Genomic DNA, 19239 nt, shown 5'->3' with positions numbered 1-19239 from the left:
GACCAAATTGTCTATGATGATTTTCTATGTTTAAAGCAATAGAGTTTTTCCAAAAGTCGACGTTTGATAAACATGATGAGGAAATATACTTTCTAGGTACATTAGAAGTAAATAACTGTTTTAAATTTGTGTTAATTTTTTCATTGTTGCTGTCTATGCCAATATGATGAGGTCTATGTCATCTTGTTTTGACATAGACCTGTGGTCTATACCAAATTAAAACTAATTTCGAACACTGGGTCACCATTTAATCCATTGCCATATCTCTGTAATGGACACTTGATGCTCATACATGTTACAGTTGCAGCCACATGATAAGTTTTGAACTTGGTCACCAGTAAAAACTGAAATACTTGTCTTGGCCATATAGTAGTTACATGTATAGATCTCATGAAAGATTCATACTTGGTACAAAGAATGCTTATGGGATGATAGTGAGTTAGGATCTTGAACAAAGGTCATTTGGCAAAGTTGAAGGTTTTCAGAAAAAAATTTATGAAGAAATACTTGTCCTGCTCAAATCTGCATTGCAGACATTATTTAAAGGCTCAAAACTGAAAGCCAGTTTAGTTTTGGCTAATAATTTGTACTGACCTTAAATCAAAGTCATTTGGCAAAATGCCACAGTCCCTATTACAAAAATATTTGTGGTCAAATGATTTAAAATGACCTACAGAAGTTATTTGACCAAGGTCACTACATTGTAGTAAGAAAATTAAAATCAGAGCCTTGACCCAGTAAGATTTTGGAAGTGCAAATCAGTTAATGGTTTTGAGGAAAAAATGGTGTGAATAGTTCGTTTCATTGGGTCCTTGTCCTGCCCATAAATTTTTTGCAGACAAATTGAGGGTTGTATTTGGTTCACAGAATGTACATTGATAGCCAGATGGTGTAGTGACTTAAAGCCAAGGTCATCAAGCCAAGCTAGGTCACAATGGCGATAATAATTTTGTTTATTCAGAATCTGTAACATTTTTTATGGAGAAGCATTGGGTTCTCATACTTATTGCCATTAGATCAGGTCAATCGAATTTTAAATTGATTGATCAGGCGGTATGTGGCGAGCTTGTAGGAAGGTCATTTGCCGTAAGTAATTTTAAGGTCACCAGAAACTGAAGTATTAAAAATTGATCTTGTCTGTTAGATAATTCAATAAAGGATATACATACAAGAGGCTCATTGTATGAAAAAAATAGTACAATTAGGTAGCGATTTTCAACATTTGATATAGGTTGAAATATTGAAATTTATGGGCAGGACAAGGACCTAATGAAATGAACTATTCACACCATTTTTTCCTCAAAACCATTAACTGATTTGAACTTTCAAAATCTCACTGGGTCAAGGCTCCGATTTTAATTTTCTTACTACAATGTAGTGACCTTGGTCAAATAACTTCTGTAGGTCATTTTAAATCATTTGACCACAAATATTTTTGTAATAGGGACTGTGGCATTTGCCAAATGACTTTGAAAAACTGAAAATATTTGCCTTGTTGATATAAGTCAATGATCAAATGACATTAAAAAACCAACTAATAATTTGTGCAATGATTGCCTCGGGCAGTTTGGTGTTTTGTATAAGTTGGCAGTTTGCTGTTTTGTATAAGTTTGCAGTTGGGTGTTTTGTATAAGTTGGCAGTTTGGTGTTTTATATTAATTGACAGTTTGGTGTTTTGTATGAGTCGGTTGTTTGGTGTTTTGTACAAGTTGGCAGTGTGGTGTTTGAATGGGACAGTCTTGGCAGTTTGTATAAGTTTGCAGTTTGTATAAGACAGTCTTGGCAGTTTGGTGTTTTGTACAAGTTGGCAGTTTGGTGTTTTGTATAAAACAGTCTTGACATTCAGTTTGGTGTTTTGTATAAGACAGTCTTGGCAGTTTGGTGTTTTGTACAAGTTGGTAGTTTAATGTTTTGTATAAATTGGCAGTTTGGTGTTTTGTATAAGGTTTTGTATAAGTTGGCAGTTTGGTGTTTTGTATAAATTGGGAGTTTGGTGTTTTGTATAAGTTGGCAGTTTGGTGTATTGTACATGTTGACAGTTTGATGTTTTGTATAAGTTGGCAGTTTGATGTTTTGTATAAGTTGGCAGTTTGCTGTTTTGTACAAGTTGGCAGTTTGGTGAATATCAGTGATAGAATGAGGTTTCAGTGAGTCTTTAAATCCAATAACAACAGGCCAGCGACTATGTATAACAGATATTTGTGTCCCGAGAAAAGTCAATTAACCGTGGATCAACAAATACTAGGCTGGAAGAAGAACTCATAACACCAAATAAACAGCTTTAATGGACGGAGAATATTGACAAATTTTAATACATTTAAGGACAATGTATATAACCACTTTCAATCCATTATGAAAATAATCTAACCCAAATATTGAAATGCCAAAAACATTTTTCAGGAAATGCTGATAAAGACGTACATGATTTGTACCAGTTTTTACAGCCATGATTCATAAGTATAGATATTTATGGGGAAATTCCTAGCGTAATGTACAAAGAAAATGGACACTCTTCATAAAATACATCACAGACAATCACAAAGCAGAGATTCAGTACTTTGCACTACGATGAAATGGTAATTTACCGAGTCTTACCATGATGAGAACACATCTTTCTGTTCACATATAAACATTTTTACAGTCTCCTCAACAAAAATATTTATACACAGAACAAATTTTTCAATTCATATATAAACATTTTTAAAAGTCTCCTCAACAACAATATTTATACACAGAACTAAGTCTATAAACATCACATTCACAGAATAAATTAGAAAACGGAGTCCACGACCAACAATGGCCCGCATCTTTAGAAGATCGCTGAACATTACGTCTATTGCAAAGTTTTCTGTGCTCCGGATAGCAGGTGTGTGTAGCTTAGCTCTGGACATAGAATGAGAGATCACAACTGTCGTAGCCGGTAGTACAAAATGCCCGACCCTGAGGGTGGAGGAACTGCACCCCCACCAGCTGTTGGTCAGATACACATTCCTGGGACAAATACTCAATCTACAAAAAAATTGTGAAATGGGTTATAGGCAGATAAAGAACAATATATATATATATATATACACATGTATATATATATATATATAGGTTATAGGCAGATCATGTACAAAATAAATATAAGTTATAGGCAGATCATGTACAAAATAAATATAAGTTATAGGCAGATCATGTACAAAATAAATATAAGTTATAGGCAGATCATGTACAAATTAAATATAGGCTGATCATGTATAAAATATATATAGGTTTAATATAGGCAGATCATGTACAAAATAAATATACGCTGATCATGTACAAAATATATATAGGTTATATGCAGATCATGTACAAAATAAATATAGGCTGATCATGTACAAAATATATATACATGTAGGTTATATGCAGATCATGTACAAAATAAATATAGGCTGATCATGTACAAAATATATATAGGTTATATGCAGATCATGTACAAAATAAATATAGGCTGATCATGTACAATATATATATAGGTTATATGCAGATCATGTATAAAATGAACATAGGTTGACAAACATGATGTATGAGATACAGTGTAGTTACAGGCAAATTACACACAGGTAAACAAAATGTTTGAGATAGCGACACACAGGTAAACAAAATGTTTGAGATAGTGACACACAGGTAAACAAAATGTTTGAGATAGCGACACACAGGTAAACAAAATGTTTGAGATATTGGGAATGTGGCCTAAAATCAGCCTACATGGAGCAGAGGAAAGTCCCTGAATGACCCTTATTGTGCAGTGAAATACATCAAAAATATTGTGCTGTGAAGTTTGTCAAAAATATCATGTGAAGTTCAAACTTGCTGAAGTAATTGAAAATGATAAATGTATATTACTTACCTCTGGCATTGGATTGCCTTCCTTCAGTTGCCAGACTCGGACATAAGAATCTCCACTCACAGACAACAGCTGAAAAGAAAAGTTTCCAAACATTTCAGGGACTTTTTAAACACTTGCCATAAGTGAACATTTTTAGTGAAATAAACCTGTAGCACTGAACTACATGTGAATCTCTTTTGACCTATTGGCCATGTAGAACAAACTTTATGAGAGTAAAATTGATATAAACATGTTACTATACATGTTTTGTAGGGTAACATGTGACATTCTCATCCCGCGAAAAACCTCGGCTTCACCTCGGTCAATAATGGTTTTTCAAGTGGTGACAATTTCACATGTTACCCTACAAAACATGTAATATCCTCTTTTCTTTTTGTTATGCTGAATGTTTTTCAGTATATTCTAAATAGTGAATCGTACACGCAAACCATTTGCAAAGTTAACAATTTTTATTCTGTTACCTGTTGTCATGCATTGTCAACCATTGCTATGTACTATTACCCCGGGGGTGGGGGTGGGGTGGGGGTATGCACGCAGTGGGGTAACATTACTTTTTAACAAATATTTCTAAACCAATCAAGTTTGTCTAATTTACGTGAAAGTATAAGAATATAAACTGTTTGGCTTGTCTCCTAATCTCTACATGTCCTAAACATATGTTATATTGTATGCAATGGATTAATAAATACCATTTAAACCAACTAAACAAACTTCAGGGGCAGAATAAAACATTCTAAAACTAGATGTGTCAGCACAACATGAATGCCCTCGCCTGCAGTAAAGTCAAATGTAGAAAATCCATTGAAGTATAGCGGTGAATGTGGTATTCAGATTGTACGTTACACACATTTAGTACAACAAAGAACTCAACAACAATCCTTTATGTTTTAACAGCCATAAAATAAATACAACTCCATCAAAAATCAACGAACGGGAACAAAACTCAAACTCAATCTGTAACTCATCAATATGATCTGCATACAAAAAATCAGTTCGACGATATCTCAAGGTGTTTAGAAAAAAGTCAAGAAAACTGGTTGTAACAGTGATATTTCTACGTTAAAGGGACACAACTCCATCAAAAATCAACAAACCAGAACAAAATACAAACTCAATCTGTAACTCCTCAATATACACCTGCCTACAAAATAATCAATTCAATATCTCAAGGCATTTTGAAAAAAAGTTCAGAAAACTGGGTGTCGCAGAAGGATGGACAAGGGTAAAACTATATGCCCGACCAACATTTGAGGTGGAGGCATTAAAAATATGTACTACATGCCAGACATGTTGGATGGGAAAACTTTAATCAATTCAATGAAGTTGTCCACTCGAAGCAAGATAAGATAGATTATCTGATGTGGAGGGACAACTTGGCATGTACACTGTACATATGGCCATTACAGCAGGAGTTAGCAGCACTCTTACCATTCCATTGTCAGTGGCAACATCCAAGGCTGTAATCCATCGAGCATGAGCATTGACCTCTGCCCCCAGTTTTCCTGTATCTGCGCAGTACAGCCTTATCTGGCCGTTACCAAAGCCAGCAATGATAACATTTTTCCAGAGGAATATACTACTGCAAGGGCTTCTGAAAATGTAAATGTTTCATTGAACTTAATTCTATTACACTTAAAATGTGCTTTTGTCTACCTAACAAAAAATATTTTGAATCAGTTTTAATACTATAAATATTACATGTAAATAATCCAATTCTAAATCAAAAGTTAATTGTTTCTCCCATTTCTTTCTTAAGTTCCAAACATCTGCAAAAATTCAAAAGTAAATCAAGTCATTCTTTGCACCCATTCTTCGGATGTGGTTGCAATCAAACATACTTCAAGTTTTACAGTGTGATATACCTAAAGAACAAGATATGTTTGTGAAACACTGATGTCCCTGTATGGCAGCAAAGTAATTCTGGTACCCAAATAAAGATCATGTCACAGAGAATAATCATGGAAAATGAAACCTCTATCACTTAGCATTCAAACATCATGGCTGAGGTTAAAGTTTTTTGGTAAAGGTGATGGAGTGTCTGTCTACAGTCAATAAATCCTCCATTTTATACACACCCAGGGCCAGTGATGAGAGTGTCTGTCTACAGTCAATAAATCCTCCATTTTATACACACCCAGGGCCAGTGATGAGAGTGTCTGTCTACAGTCAATAAATCCTCCATTTTATACACACCCAGTGCCAGTGATGGAGTGTGTCTATTTACAGTCAATAAATTCTCCATTTTATACACACCCAAAGTTTGTTTGTCTACAGTCTCCATCAATAAAATTTTTCATTTTTTACATACCCAGAGCCGGTGATGGAGTGAGTCTGTTTGAATGTTGTCCCAGACAGTGACCAGACTATAATGTTTCCTTGTTCATCAGAGCTGACCATTTTGTTTCCACTGGATGCCAAATCACATATAGGATATCTGTGTCCTGTAATAATTTACACTATACAAGTCTCTGTTGGAATAAAATGCATACTTTAGGAGAATCATTGTTCTAAAGGCACCATTTCTCTAGTTCATAGAAGTGAGAGAATAAGGAGAAAGAATGAGAAGAGAGAGAATGAGGAGAGAGAGAATGTGGAGAAAGAATGAGAGAGAATGAAAAGAACAGATGAGGAGAGAGAGAATGAGGAGAGAATGAAAAGAACAGATGAGGAGAGAGAGAAGGAGAAAGAATGAGGAGAACAGACCAGGAGAGAGAAAATTATTAGAGAATGAGGAGAGAGAGAATAAGGAGAGAGAGATTAAGAAGAGAAAGAGGAGAAAGAATGAGGAAAGAGAGATTGAGGAGAGAGAGAATAAATAGAGATAGAATGAGGAGACAGAATGTGGAGAGAGAGAACGAGGAGAATGAATGAGGAGAGAAAGAAAGAGGAGAACAGATGAGGAGAGAGAAAATTACTAGAGAGAATGAGGAGAGAGATTGAGAAGAGAAAGAATAAGGAGAGAGAGAATGAGGCAAGAAAGAATAAGGAGAGAGAGAATGAGGCAAGAAAGAATAAGGAGAACGGATGAGGAGAGAGAGAATTATAGTTTGTACATATTAATGGTTTGAATACACACCTATCAGACTCTCCTTCAGTGTAACATTAGTTCCCTTGGCTGGCACATTGAACACATGGATTTCCCCCAGCTGTGTACCTACACACAAAGCCAGAATATTTCTTATTATCACTGTTTTAACTTTATATTCATAATCTAAATTATTTCGTGCACCTTCAAACAATTTACAAGCCATATTTGATATCATTATAAAAGAAATCTATTTTAGGAATGAAAGTTATCCTTTACTCATTTTATATGATATAAAGTTGGGGCAGTATACTGTATGATATAAAATTTATACATTACATTCATTCCTAAATATATTCTAATTTAGAAAAATGGATTTGATGTATTTTGATAAACAATTAAAAAACAAAATGCAATCTTTTTATGACGTGGAGCAATATTATTGTAGCAACAAAAATGGAAAGGGGGGAGCTAAAGGCATTATGACATTGATCAATCCTCAGGACGTCATATGATGCAACAGAAAGGCAGCTTTGTTTACATGATATAAAGAATGCTGATAACATCAAATAATCCAAACCACTTGTATTTTACAAGTGAAATTAAATTATTTAATATTTTCTATTGTACATGTAATTAATGATATTGTAAACCTTATATTCAAAACTATAAAATTTAAAGAAAAAATCAGCCATCATTTGAGGTATTTACTGACATTGATCTAAAAAATAACGAAGCAAATTGTAATATGCTGATATAAGTCAAGCAATAATTATATCACACCAACCAAGAACACAATATTGACCTCACACTTTGTCCTTGGTCAATATTGGGTTTTTGGTTGGTGTGATAAAATCAAGGATTGACCTCTTCAACATGCTATAATTGAATAATATGATTGAACAAATATACACAACAAAGCCTTTAATCACTTCATATCTTACCTATACAAATAAAATTCTCCCCAATTCCAGTCACTCCTCGTCCAAAGTTGGCGTGTTCTAAACGAAGAAAGACAAGGGTATACAAGGGTGTTCCGTTTCAACAAGTGCACAATCCTGATAAGATCGTTCACATAACTTTTATTTTAAACCATATATATATTTCAAGATTTATCAGTGATATTCATAATATCATAATATTTTAGATATCACACCCCATGTGGAATATATCTGCCTTAGACCCACCATCAGTTCTAGGGTTGAAGGCCTGAGAGCGGGTATTAATGGAGGGTTGCCTTAGACCCACCATCAGTTCTAAGGTTGAAGGCCTGAGAGCGGGTATTAATGGAGGGTTGCCTTAGACCCACCATCAGTTCTAGGGTTGAAGGCCAGAGAGCGGGTATTAATGGAGGGTTGCCTTAGACCCACCATCAGTTCTAGGGTTGAAGGCCTGAGAGAGGGTATTAATGGAGGGTTGCCTTAGACCCACCATCAGTTCTAGGGTTGAAGGCCTGAGAGCGGGTATTAATGGAGGGTTGTTTAGGTATGTGATGTTCTATCATACTTATTACACACCTACTTATAACATAAACCTCACCCACCCCAACTCTCCCACAGCTAAAAAACAAGAGACCCCTATTGGTCACCTGAGTATTAGTTAAAAGTATCACTAGCCCCAAGGGCTATGAAATCTAGAATAATTTTCAAGTTCTGCAAATCAAAGCTAAATTCTAACAATCAGCAGCAGTACATATTAAACAGGATGTGTTCTTTAAAAAACACAAATGCCCTCAAAAGTGTCCATACTGATGAAAGACTTTACATAATATGTTATATTCACACTATATGACTATTTTGGACCTGTCCTACAGCAAGTAGAGTCAGCTAAAACTCTGGGGCTGTGAAATTTACAAATTTGGTGCATTCCTTTCTGCTTCTCCTGAATCTGCATTTAGTTTTTATACTGTCAGCAAAATCAAACAAGTAGTCTTTCTAATGATAAAGACAATAATCACTATAATAAGTTTGGCCCCACTCTGGAATTACAACTTCTAACCCTGGAATCATGAAATTTTAAATTTGAGTGAAGGACTACTTACTCCTGGTAAATATCTATTTGATATGAATAGCATCAAAGAAGATGTGATTCTAAAAATGTTTCACACATAAACACTATACATTGTATGCCAAGTTTTACCCCACCCTGGAGTAAAAATCTCTACCCCGGGGATCATGAAGTTTACACTTTGGGTAGAAGCTTTCCTCCTCTACATAACTAGGCATTTAGATTTTCTTATATATGTGCATTTGTAGAGAGAATGATTTTCGAAAATTGATTAATTTTCGACACTTTTTGTCCCACTCTAAGGCCCTAGGAGTGCAGGAGTTCTGAAATTTACAATTTATGTCACCCTTGTCCCAAAGATGTTTCATAGCAAATGAAAAGAATTGGAATGGTAATTACCAAGAGGAAGTTAAAAATGTTCAATTGTTAATGCAAGACCATGAATTTTGATCAATTGCAATAGGTCATCTGAGTGACCAAGTCAGATGACCCAAACAAAACACATTGAACATGATGAAGATTATACCAATATTTCATGTGATTGAAATTACATCTTCATTGAAAACATGATATCTGAAAAGTTATGATATATACTATGTTTTAATTTATTTAAGAAATGAAGAGCACTTTTGAGCTGTTCATGGTCAATATGAACGGATTTGGATTTGAGGCAAATTCTGTGAATCGCGCTAGAAATTCACAGAAAATTTGCCTCAAATCCAAATCCGTTCATATTGACCATGAACAGCTCAAAAGTGCTCTTCATTTCTTATATTTATATTCATTTACTAAAACACCATCTGTTTACATTGCTTCTATTTTGTTGCATAAAACGAACTAGCCTCTGTCACAGTCGTAATTGTGACGTACATCAACACATAGACATGACGTCACACTTCGTCTCACCCTGCCTTTTATCAACATTGCACGGTTCACAATCTTAATCCGAGTTTGACTTTATGAGATCTTTGTGACACTGTCATGTTGTATTTTTTCATTACGCTCTCTCAGTCACATGCTTTAAGCTAGTTCATAATCTGTTCATAGTCAATATGAACGGATTGTGCCGCATGCTGAAATTCGTTGGTTCATAGAGGAAAATGCGATTTGTAATATAAATATATGTCATATAACTACACGAAGCAGAATTTCTACAAACAGCGTATTGGAACCAGGCATATGTCAATAATTGTCATTTTATTGCATGTGCAGAAAGCCTGTTTCTATTACTATAAGAAGGTTAAAATAAACATCATTAAAAGTATAGATGAGCTGTTTTATGTTTATTGGTCTATCATTTGATAGGAGAGCTGTTTCATGTTAACTACTGTCACAGTCTAGTTTAACAGCTGATACGAGAGTTGTATAAGTTTATTGGTTTAACATTTGACAGGAGAGTTGTTTTAAGTTTATTGGTTTAACATTTGACAGGAGAGTTGTTTTAAGTTTATTGGTTTAACATTTGACAGGAGAGTTGTTTTAAGTTTATTGGTTTAATATTTGGTAGGAGAGTTGTTTTAAGTTTACATCTGGTTCAACATGAGATAGCAAGTCCTGAGAGTTGTTTTATGCTTTAATACTAGTTTAACATACTAGCTGTCAGATTAATCATACAATTAGACATCCATCATTCTGCACTGTCCTTTATCTGGTTGTATACAGGTTTTATAGTACCTGAGATGTCAGTGCTGTTCTCTTCAGTCTTTTATTTTTTACCTGATTGTACACAGGTGTTGCAGTACCCAAGAAGTCTGTGCTGGGTTTTTTTTTCTTCAGTTTTGTCAGATGTCTGTGGTTCAATTTGTTTTTCACCTATTTGTATACATGTGTTATGAGATGTGTATGTTGTTTTTCACCTGTTTGTATACATGTGTTATGAGATGTGTATGTTGTTTTTTACCTGTTTGTATACATGTGTATGTTGTTTTTCACCTATTTGTATACATGTGTTATGAGATGTGTATGTTGTTTTTTACCTGTTTGTATACATGTGTTATGAGATGTCCATGTTGTTTTTTTACCGATTTGTATACATGTGTTATAAGATGTGTATGTTGTTTTTTACCTGTTTGTATACATGTGTTATAAGATGTCCATGTTGTTTTTTACCTGTTTGTATACATGTGTTATGAGATGTGTATGTTGTTTTTCACCTGTTTGTATACATGTGTTATGAGATGTCCATGTTGTTTTTTACCTGTTTGTATACATGTGTTATGAGATGTCTGTGTTGTTTTTCACCTGTTTGTATACATGTGTTATGAGATGTGTATGTTGTTTTTTACCTATTTGTATACATGTGTTATGAGATGTGTATGTTGTTTTTCACCTGTTGTATTCATGTGTTATGAGATGTGTATGTTGCTTTTTACCTGTTTGTATTCATGTGTTATGAGATGTGTATGTTGCTTTTTACCTGTTTGTATACATGTGTTATGAGATGTCCATGTTTTTTTTTTACCTGTTTGTATACATGTGTTATGAGATGTCCATGTTTTTTTTTTTTACCTGTTTGTATACATGTGTTATGAGATGTGTATGTTGCTTTTTACCTGTTTGTATACATGTGTTATGAGATGTCCATGTTGTTTTTTTACCTGTTTGTATACATGTGTTATGAGATGTGTATGTTGTTTTTCACCTGTTGTATTCATGTGTTATGAGATGTGTATGTTATTTTTTACCTGTTTGTATTCATGTGTTATGAGATGTGTATGTTGTTTTTCACCTGTTTGTATACATGTGTTATGAGATGTGTATGTTGTTTTTTACCTGTTTGTATACATGTGTTATGAGATGTGTATGTTGTTTTTCACCTATTTGTATACATGTGTTATGAGATGTGTATGTTGTTTTTTACCTGTTTGTATACATGTGTTATGAGATGTCCATGTTGTTTTTTTACCTATTTGTATACATGTGTTATAAGATGTGTATGTTGTTTTTTACCTGTTTGTATACATGTGTTATAAGATGTCCATGTTGTTTTTTACCTGTTTGTATACATGTGTTATGAGATGTGTATGTTGTTTTTCACCTGTTTGTATACATGTGTTATGAGATGTCCATGTTGTTTTTTACCTGTTTGTATACATGTGTTATGAGATGTCTGTGTTGTTTTTCACCTGTTTGTATACATGTGTTATGAGATGTGTATGTTGTTTTTTACCTATTTGTATACATGTGTTATGAGATGTGTATGTTGTTTTTCACCTGTTGTATTCATGTGTTATGAGATGTGTATGTTGCTTTTTACCTGTTTGTATACATGTGTTATGAGATGTCCATGTTGTTTTTTTTACCTGTTTGTATACATGTGTTATGAGATGTGTATGTTGCTTTTTACCTGTTTGTATACATGTGTTATGAGATGTCCATGTTGTTTTTTTACCTGTTTGTATACATGTGTTATGAGATGTGTATGTTGTTTTTCACCTGTTGTATTCATGTGTTATGAGATGTGTATGTTATTTTTTACCTATTTGTATACATGTGTTATGAGATGTGTATGTTGTTTTTTACCTGTTTGTATACATGTGTTATGAGATGTGTATGTTGTTTTTTACCTGTTTGTATACATGTGTTATGAGATGTGTATGTTGTTTTTTACCTGTTTGTATACATGTGTTATGAGATGTCCGTGTTATTTTTTACCTGTTTGTATACATGTGTTATGAGATGTGTATGTTGTTTTTCACCTATTTGTATACATGTGTTATGAGATGTGTATGTTGTTTTTTACCTGTTTGTATACATGTGTTATAAGATGTGTATGTTGTTTTTTACCTATTTGTATACACGTGTTATAAGATGTGTATGTTGTTTTTTACCTGTTTGTATACATGTGTTATGAGATGTGTATGTTGTTTTTTACCTATTTGTATACATGTGTTATAAGATGTGTATGTTGCTTTTTACCTGTTTGTATTCATGTGTTATGAGATGTGTATGTTGCTTTTTACCTGTTTGTATACATGTGTTATGAGATGTGTATGTTGTTTTTTACCTGTTTGTATTCATGTGTTATGAGATGTGTATGTTGTTTTTTACCTATTTGTATACATGTGTTATAAGATGTGTATGTTGCTTTTTACCTGTTTGTATTCATGTGTTATGAGATGTGTATGTTGCTTTTTACCTGTTTGTATACATGTGTTATGAGATGTGTATGTTGTTTTTTACCTGTTTGTATTCATGTGTTATGAGATGTGTATGTTGTTTTTTACCTGTTTGTATACATGTGTTATGAGATGTGTATGTTGTTTTTCACCTGTTTGTATTCATGTGTTATGAGATGTGTATGTTGTTTTTTACCTATTTGTATACATGTGTTATAAGATGTGTATGTTGCTTTTTACCTGTTTGTATTCATGTGTTATGAGATGTGTATGTTGCTTTTTACCTGTTTGTATACATGTGTTATGAGATGTGTATGTTGTTTTTTACCTGTTTGTATTCATGTGTTATGAGATGTGTATGTTGTTTTTTACCTGTTTGTATACATGTGTTATAAGATGTGTATGTTGTTTTTTACCTATTTGTATACATGTGTTATAAGATGTGTATGTTGTTTTTTACCTGTTTGTATACATGTGTTATGAGATGTGTATGTTGTTTTTCACCTATTTGTATACATGTGTTATGAGATGTGTATGTTGCTTTTTACCTGTTTGTATTCATGTGTTATGAGATGTGTATGTTGTTTTTTACCTGTTTGTATACATGTGTTATGAGATGTGTATGTTGTTTTTCACCTGTTTTTATACATGTGTTATGAGATGTGTATGTTGTTTTTCACCTATTTGTATACATGTGTTATGAGATGTGTATGTTGTTTTTTACCTGTTTGTATACATGTGTTATAAGATGTGTATGTTGTTTTTTACCTATTTGTATACATGTGTTATAAGATGTGTATGTTGTTTTTTTACCTGTTTGTATACATGTGTTATGAGATGTGTATGTTGTTTTTCACCTATTTGTATACATGTGTTATGAGATGTGTATGTTGTTTTTTACCTGTTTGTATACATGTGTTATAAGATGTGTATGTTGTTTTTTACCTGTTTGTATACATGTTATGAGATGTGTATGTTGTTTTTTACCTGTTTGTATACATGTGTTATAAGATGTGTATGTTGTTTTTTACCTATTTGTATACATGTGTTACGAGATGTGTATGTTGTTTTTTACCTGTTTGTATACATGTGTTATGAGATGTGTATGTTGTTTTTCACCTATTTGTATACATGTGTTATGAGATGTGTATGTTGTTTTTTACCTGTTTGTATACATGTGTTATGAGATGTGTGTGTTGTTTTTTACCTGTTTGTATACATGTGTTATAAGATGACCGTGTTGTTTTTTACCTGTTTGTATTCATGTGTTATGAGATGTGTATGTTGCTTTTTACCTGTTTGTATACATGTGTTATGAGATGTCCGTGTTGTTTTTTACCTGTTTGTATACATGTGTTATGAGATGTGTATGTTGTTTTTTACCTGTTTGTATTCATGTGTTATGAGATGTGTGTGTTGTTTTTTACCTGTTTGTATACATGTGTTATGAGATGTGTGTGTTGTTTTTCACCTATTTGTAGACATGACTGTTGGTTTCTACACTTTTCTCTTGATGTTTTTGTATACAGGTTTTATAGTACCTGAGATACCTGTGCTGTTTTTATTTACACCTTTGTCTTTTAAACTTATCCAGGTGTTTTTGTACATTTCTGACTTTTATCTGATTGGGTAATTATGTATATTACAGTACTTAATTTACAATACCGGATTACAGTGTTCAGGTTACTGTACCCAGACTACAATACTCAGGTTACTCACGATAATCGGGTTACAATATTTGGGTTACAGTACTCAGGTTACAATATTTGGGTTACAGTACTCAGGTTACAATATTTGGGTTGCAGTACTCAGGTTACAATATTTGGGTTACAGTATTCAAGTAACAGTACCCGGGTTACAGTACTCGGTTTACAATACTTGGATTACAGTAATAGGGCTACAATACTTAGGTTACAATACTTGGGTTACAGTACTCAAGTTACAGTACTTTGGTTACAGTATTCGGGTTACAGTACTTGGGTTATAATACTTGGTTTACAATACTAAGTTACAATATTTGGGTTACAGTGCTAAGTTACAATATTTGGGTTACAGTACTCAGGTTACAGTACTTGGGTTATAATACTCAAGTTACAGTACTTGGGTTACAGTGCTCAGGTTACAATACTTGCGTTACAGTACTCGGGTTACAATACTTCGATTTCAGTACTTGGGTTACAGTACCTAAGATGTCTGTGCTGTTGATGTCCCCTAAAGCATGCCAATATATCATTGCCGATCCGTCGGATTCGAACATCTAAAAATAATATCAGAACATAAAGCACTTATTTTACGAAGTAATATGATGATAATACCTGATCAAGACTGAAATCATAAAATTCTTCAAACTTATTTCATTGTGAATTTTCATCACCCAATGTAATGTAAGAGAATAAATTGAATTGTGAAAAATATGTGGTTATGTTTGTACATAAAAGTAATTAGACATTTACAACAGACTGTCATTTACATTAGATTACAGTACAAACTTCCAATACCCTGAAAACAGGAGACCATTCAAACCTGTAAATATATATCCTCATGTAAAACACTTCTAATGATAGACTACTAAAACTCTCACCTTATATTCCTTTTCTAAGTGAAGAAAACAATGATGTCCATGATGAAATAATTTGTATTACTTATGATAATTATGATGGCATAATGTCATTAGAGTTCAAAGAAGACTGTATGCCCTGTAAGTTTTATTGTAAGAGAGTGTAAGTCTATTCAACCAGTTGGAAGGGAATCTGGCTGGCAAAGTGACTGCCATCAATGTTCAATGCAAAAACCCCAGGAAATTTCCATTTATAGTCCATTATAATTCCTAATCATCACCCTGAATGTCCAGGGAAAACTGGAATATTCCAAAATAGTCCATTCTAATTCCTAATCATCACCCTGAATGTCCAGAACAAACTGGATTATTCCAAAATAGTCCATTCTAATTCCTAATCATCACCCTGAACATTCAGGGCAAATTGGATTATTCCAAAACCCTGAATGTCCAGGGCAAACTGGATTATTTCAAATTAGTCCAATCTAATTCCTAATCATCACCCTGAATGTCCAAGGCAAACTGGATTATTCCAAAATAGTCCATTCTAATTCCTAATCATCACCCTGAATGTCCAGGACAAACTGGATTATTCCAAAATAGTCCATTCTAATTCCTAATCATCACCCTGAACATCCAGGGCAAACTGGATTATTCCAAAACCCTGAACGTCCAGGGCAAACTGGATTATTTCAAAATAGTCCATTCTAATTCCTAATCATCACCCTGAATGTCCAGGGCAAACTGGAATATTCCAAAATAGTCCATTCTAATTCCTAATCATCACCCTGAATGTCCAGGACAAACTGGATTATTCCAAAATAGTCCATTCTAATTCCTAATCATCACCCTGAACATCCAGGGCAAACTGGATTATTCCAAAACCCTGAACGTCCAGGGCAAACTGGATTATTCCAAAATAGTCCATTCTAATTCCTAATCATCACCCTGAATGTCCGAGGCAAACTGGAATATTCCAAAATAGTCCATTCTAATTCCTAATTATCACCCCGAATGTTTACAGCAAACTGAAATATTCCAAAATAGTCCATTCTAATTCCTATCTATTTCCCCAGATCCAAAACAAACAGAAAATATTCAAATCTAATTCATTACCATCACCCTGAGCGTCCAAAACAAACTGGGGTATTACAAGGTAGTCAATGCTAATGTTTACATTTATACATATTGTACTCATATTATCTGTTTAAATAAGCTATATACACACAAATAAATACTTGATGAACTAAAGTCATTAATCCAAACATCTCAGGTATGTCCCAAGTCAATTTCATGTCTGGCTTCAGGAAAATTAATACATAATTTTCTTGAAAGTAATTTACATGTAACTACTTATCACTGTGAAGATGGTTTATCATTCTTCATTAATTTTATTAATATACAAGATTACATATTGTTACATCCTTAGACTAACAATAATTAAAATTAGCCAAAAATGTGTCTGACACACTCACATTACCCATTTTATCTATGTAAGAATATAACATATCACACTGTAATGTCCAATGATATTTCTCTTCCATTATGTAATGAATGCACATTATTATGTGTAATAGGAATGTGTTCTGAAATTTTCCAATTTATTGATCAAGCACATGACATTTGATGTGTTATTGACAAGGAAAATGAAAAATACAGCTTTCCCAGGTCTGTGTCCCACCATACATTTAAAAAAAAGAAATCGAAATTGCAAGAAAAACAGAAATATGCAAGTTGACAAATTTTACCTGTATTCCTTTCAATGACGTTAAAACAAAAACTGTTCTGGTGGGAAGGCACACCCATTTTGCCTATAAATAAAAACAGATTCTGAAAATTCATGTGTGATAAACCAAATACAAAAAAATGTTGATCTAAATCTGCAGATACACTGATACAGTTATATTAAACAGGAATAATAATTAGACTCTGAATTTTTAATAAGGATGTCAAGAACAACAAAACCAAGTAAATGGGTAATTGGTCATCTTTCCAATAGATATGATAGATAATTAAGATCTGAGCTCAGTTCTTGTTCAGTTTTGTTTCATTGTAAATGTCACCTTCATCAACTATCTACTGTTTGTCAATCTGTTTATACATAAACTGTCTGTACAGTATATTTAAATTTATGTTTGTATACTCTTTTATGACATCAAATTTAATCTTGGGTTGGCATTAATTGTTATCTTAGTTATAAATCTCAAATGTATCTTTGCATTTAATCTTCTGGGGTTTTTTTTTGGGGGGGGGGGGGGGGGGGGTGTCTCAAAACATTGACTAAAAGTGAGATACAAAACACTACAGAGGCCTAGTAGTTCTGGAGGTTGTCATTGCTGAGAAAATATCTAATATGTTAAAGGAAAATTACCGTATCCTAAACTAAGGGTGCAACAACAGTGCTCCCACTGGACCAGAATTCCCTTTCGCCACTTTTTCAGGGAGCGGCGCGGCACAAATAATCACATGCTTTACAATTATTTCCATCATATTATATATTATTTTATTCATTACACTTATTTTAGCATTTTGAATCAGTTACATTACTTAATCATATCCAGCTAACATACCTAAACACTTCTTTCTGAAATAATAAGAAGTTGATTTGTTTGATAAATTCTTTATGGAAATCAAAATTCAGATAATAAATCACATAAATATAAACTTCATGATGCTACACCCCTCAGTGAAAACATTATGTACATTGCCTGAAATGCAGATGTCACAAAACATCAAGCCCAATTTAGAGTCGTATCTCAACCATTCCCTATTAAATTTCCGTTTTTGTATGGAAGATTTTGCAATTTGGACAGAATCAGATGTTTGAGCAGGTGTGGTTGACTGTAATGCCAGACATATTTATTTTTTTAATTTTAGACTGACTAGGGTCAGAAGCTACAAGTTTAGTGTCAAAATAGAATGGGGTGCATAGTCTTATGAGATTAGCATTTTTATACTGTTGCGCACCGAACTTCAAAAAAATTATTTATCAAAAGTGCTATGTCCATATCAATGGTGACCGACCGCATTGTTTATGAAATATTCAAACTAAAATCAAACACATCAAAATCTTGTAATCAACGAGTTTGGCCGCAAAAACAAACAATTGATGTATTCATATATACATTTTACACAATAATACGGCCAATTTAATTACCGGTCGGTTCTCTGGTTAAGAATTGACATTAATGTGGAGATGACAACGCGATAATGAATAAGACTTTAAATGTTAAACAATTGACCACAGCAGGGTAAACAGCTGTCCGATGTACTTTATTACATAATCACCGACTTTTCTGCAGCCATAAATTACCTGAGGCTGTGACCAGCTCTGTGTGCACTGGAGCGACGAGAGATTTCCAGTCGCACGCGTTGACTGAATAAACCGATTTTGACAGCATAAACAAACAGGCGATAATGCGTCACTGACAAAGGATTTAAAATACAATTTATTGCAAAAAGGGATTTTCGCCACTTTCAATTTTTTTTTCGCCATTTTTGAAAAAAATTTGCCATTGGCGAAAATGGCGAAGCCCAGCTCGAGCACTGAACAATTAACCGTAAGATGGTATATCACGGTTATATTATGTTTACGGTTCGATTCATGATACTTTTACACTATACCATGGTGCTGTATTCTCGGACCGAATTAAATTGA

General features: G+C 33.6%; 1 protein-coding gene across 1 annotated transcript in view; it reads right to left on the bottom strand.

Moving 5' to 3' along the window:
- Positions 1 to 2266: 2266 nt before the first annotated feature.
- Positions 2267 to 19239, bottom strand: part of LOC125657790 (WD repeat-containing protein 54-like) — a 17865-nt gene continuing 892 nt past the window's right edge. The window contains exons 2-9 of the mRNA XM_048888562.2: positions 17330 to 17392; positions 15209 to 15281; positions 7844 to 7900; positions 6951 to 7028; positions 6183 to 6315; positions 5303 to 5465; positions 3875 to 3943; positions 2267 to 3009 (exon numbers count right to left, since the gene is read on the bottom strand). Of these exons, the coding sequence (XP_048744519.2) occupies positions 2878 to 3009; positions 3875 to 3943; positions 5303 to 5465; positions 6183 to 6315; positions 6951 to 7028; positions 7844 to 7900; positions 15209 to 15281; positions 17330 to 17392 (768 nt within the window). The 3' untranslated portion in view covers positions 2267 to 2877. The remainder of the gene's footprint in view (positions 3010 to 3874; positions 3944 to 5302; positions 5466 to 6182; positions 6316 to 6950; positions 7029 to 7843; positions 7901 to 15208; positions 15282 to 17329; positions 17393 to 19239) is intronic.

This window comes from Ostrea edulis, chromosome 9, assembly GCF_947568905.1.
Source record: "Ostrea edulis chromosome 9, xbOstEdul1.1, whole genome shotgun sequence".
Classification (NCBI taxonomy): domain Eukaryota; kingdom Metazoa; phylum Mollusca; class Bivalvia; order Ostreida; family Ostreidae; genus Ostrea; species Ostrea edulis.
The sequence above is the reverse complement of the archived record's forward strand: the minus strand, read 5'-3'. Positions and strand labels throughout refer to the sequence as shown.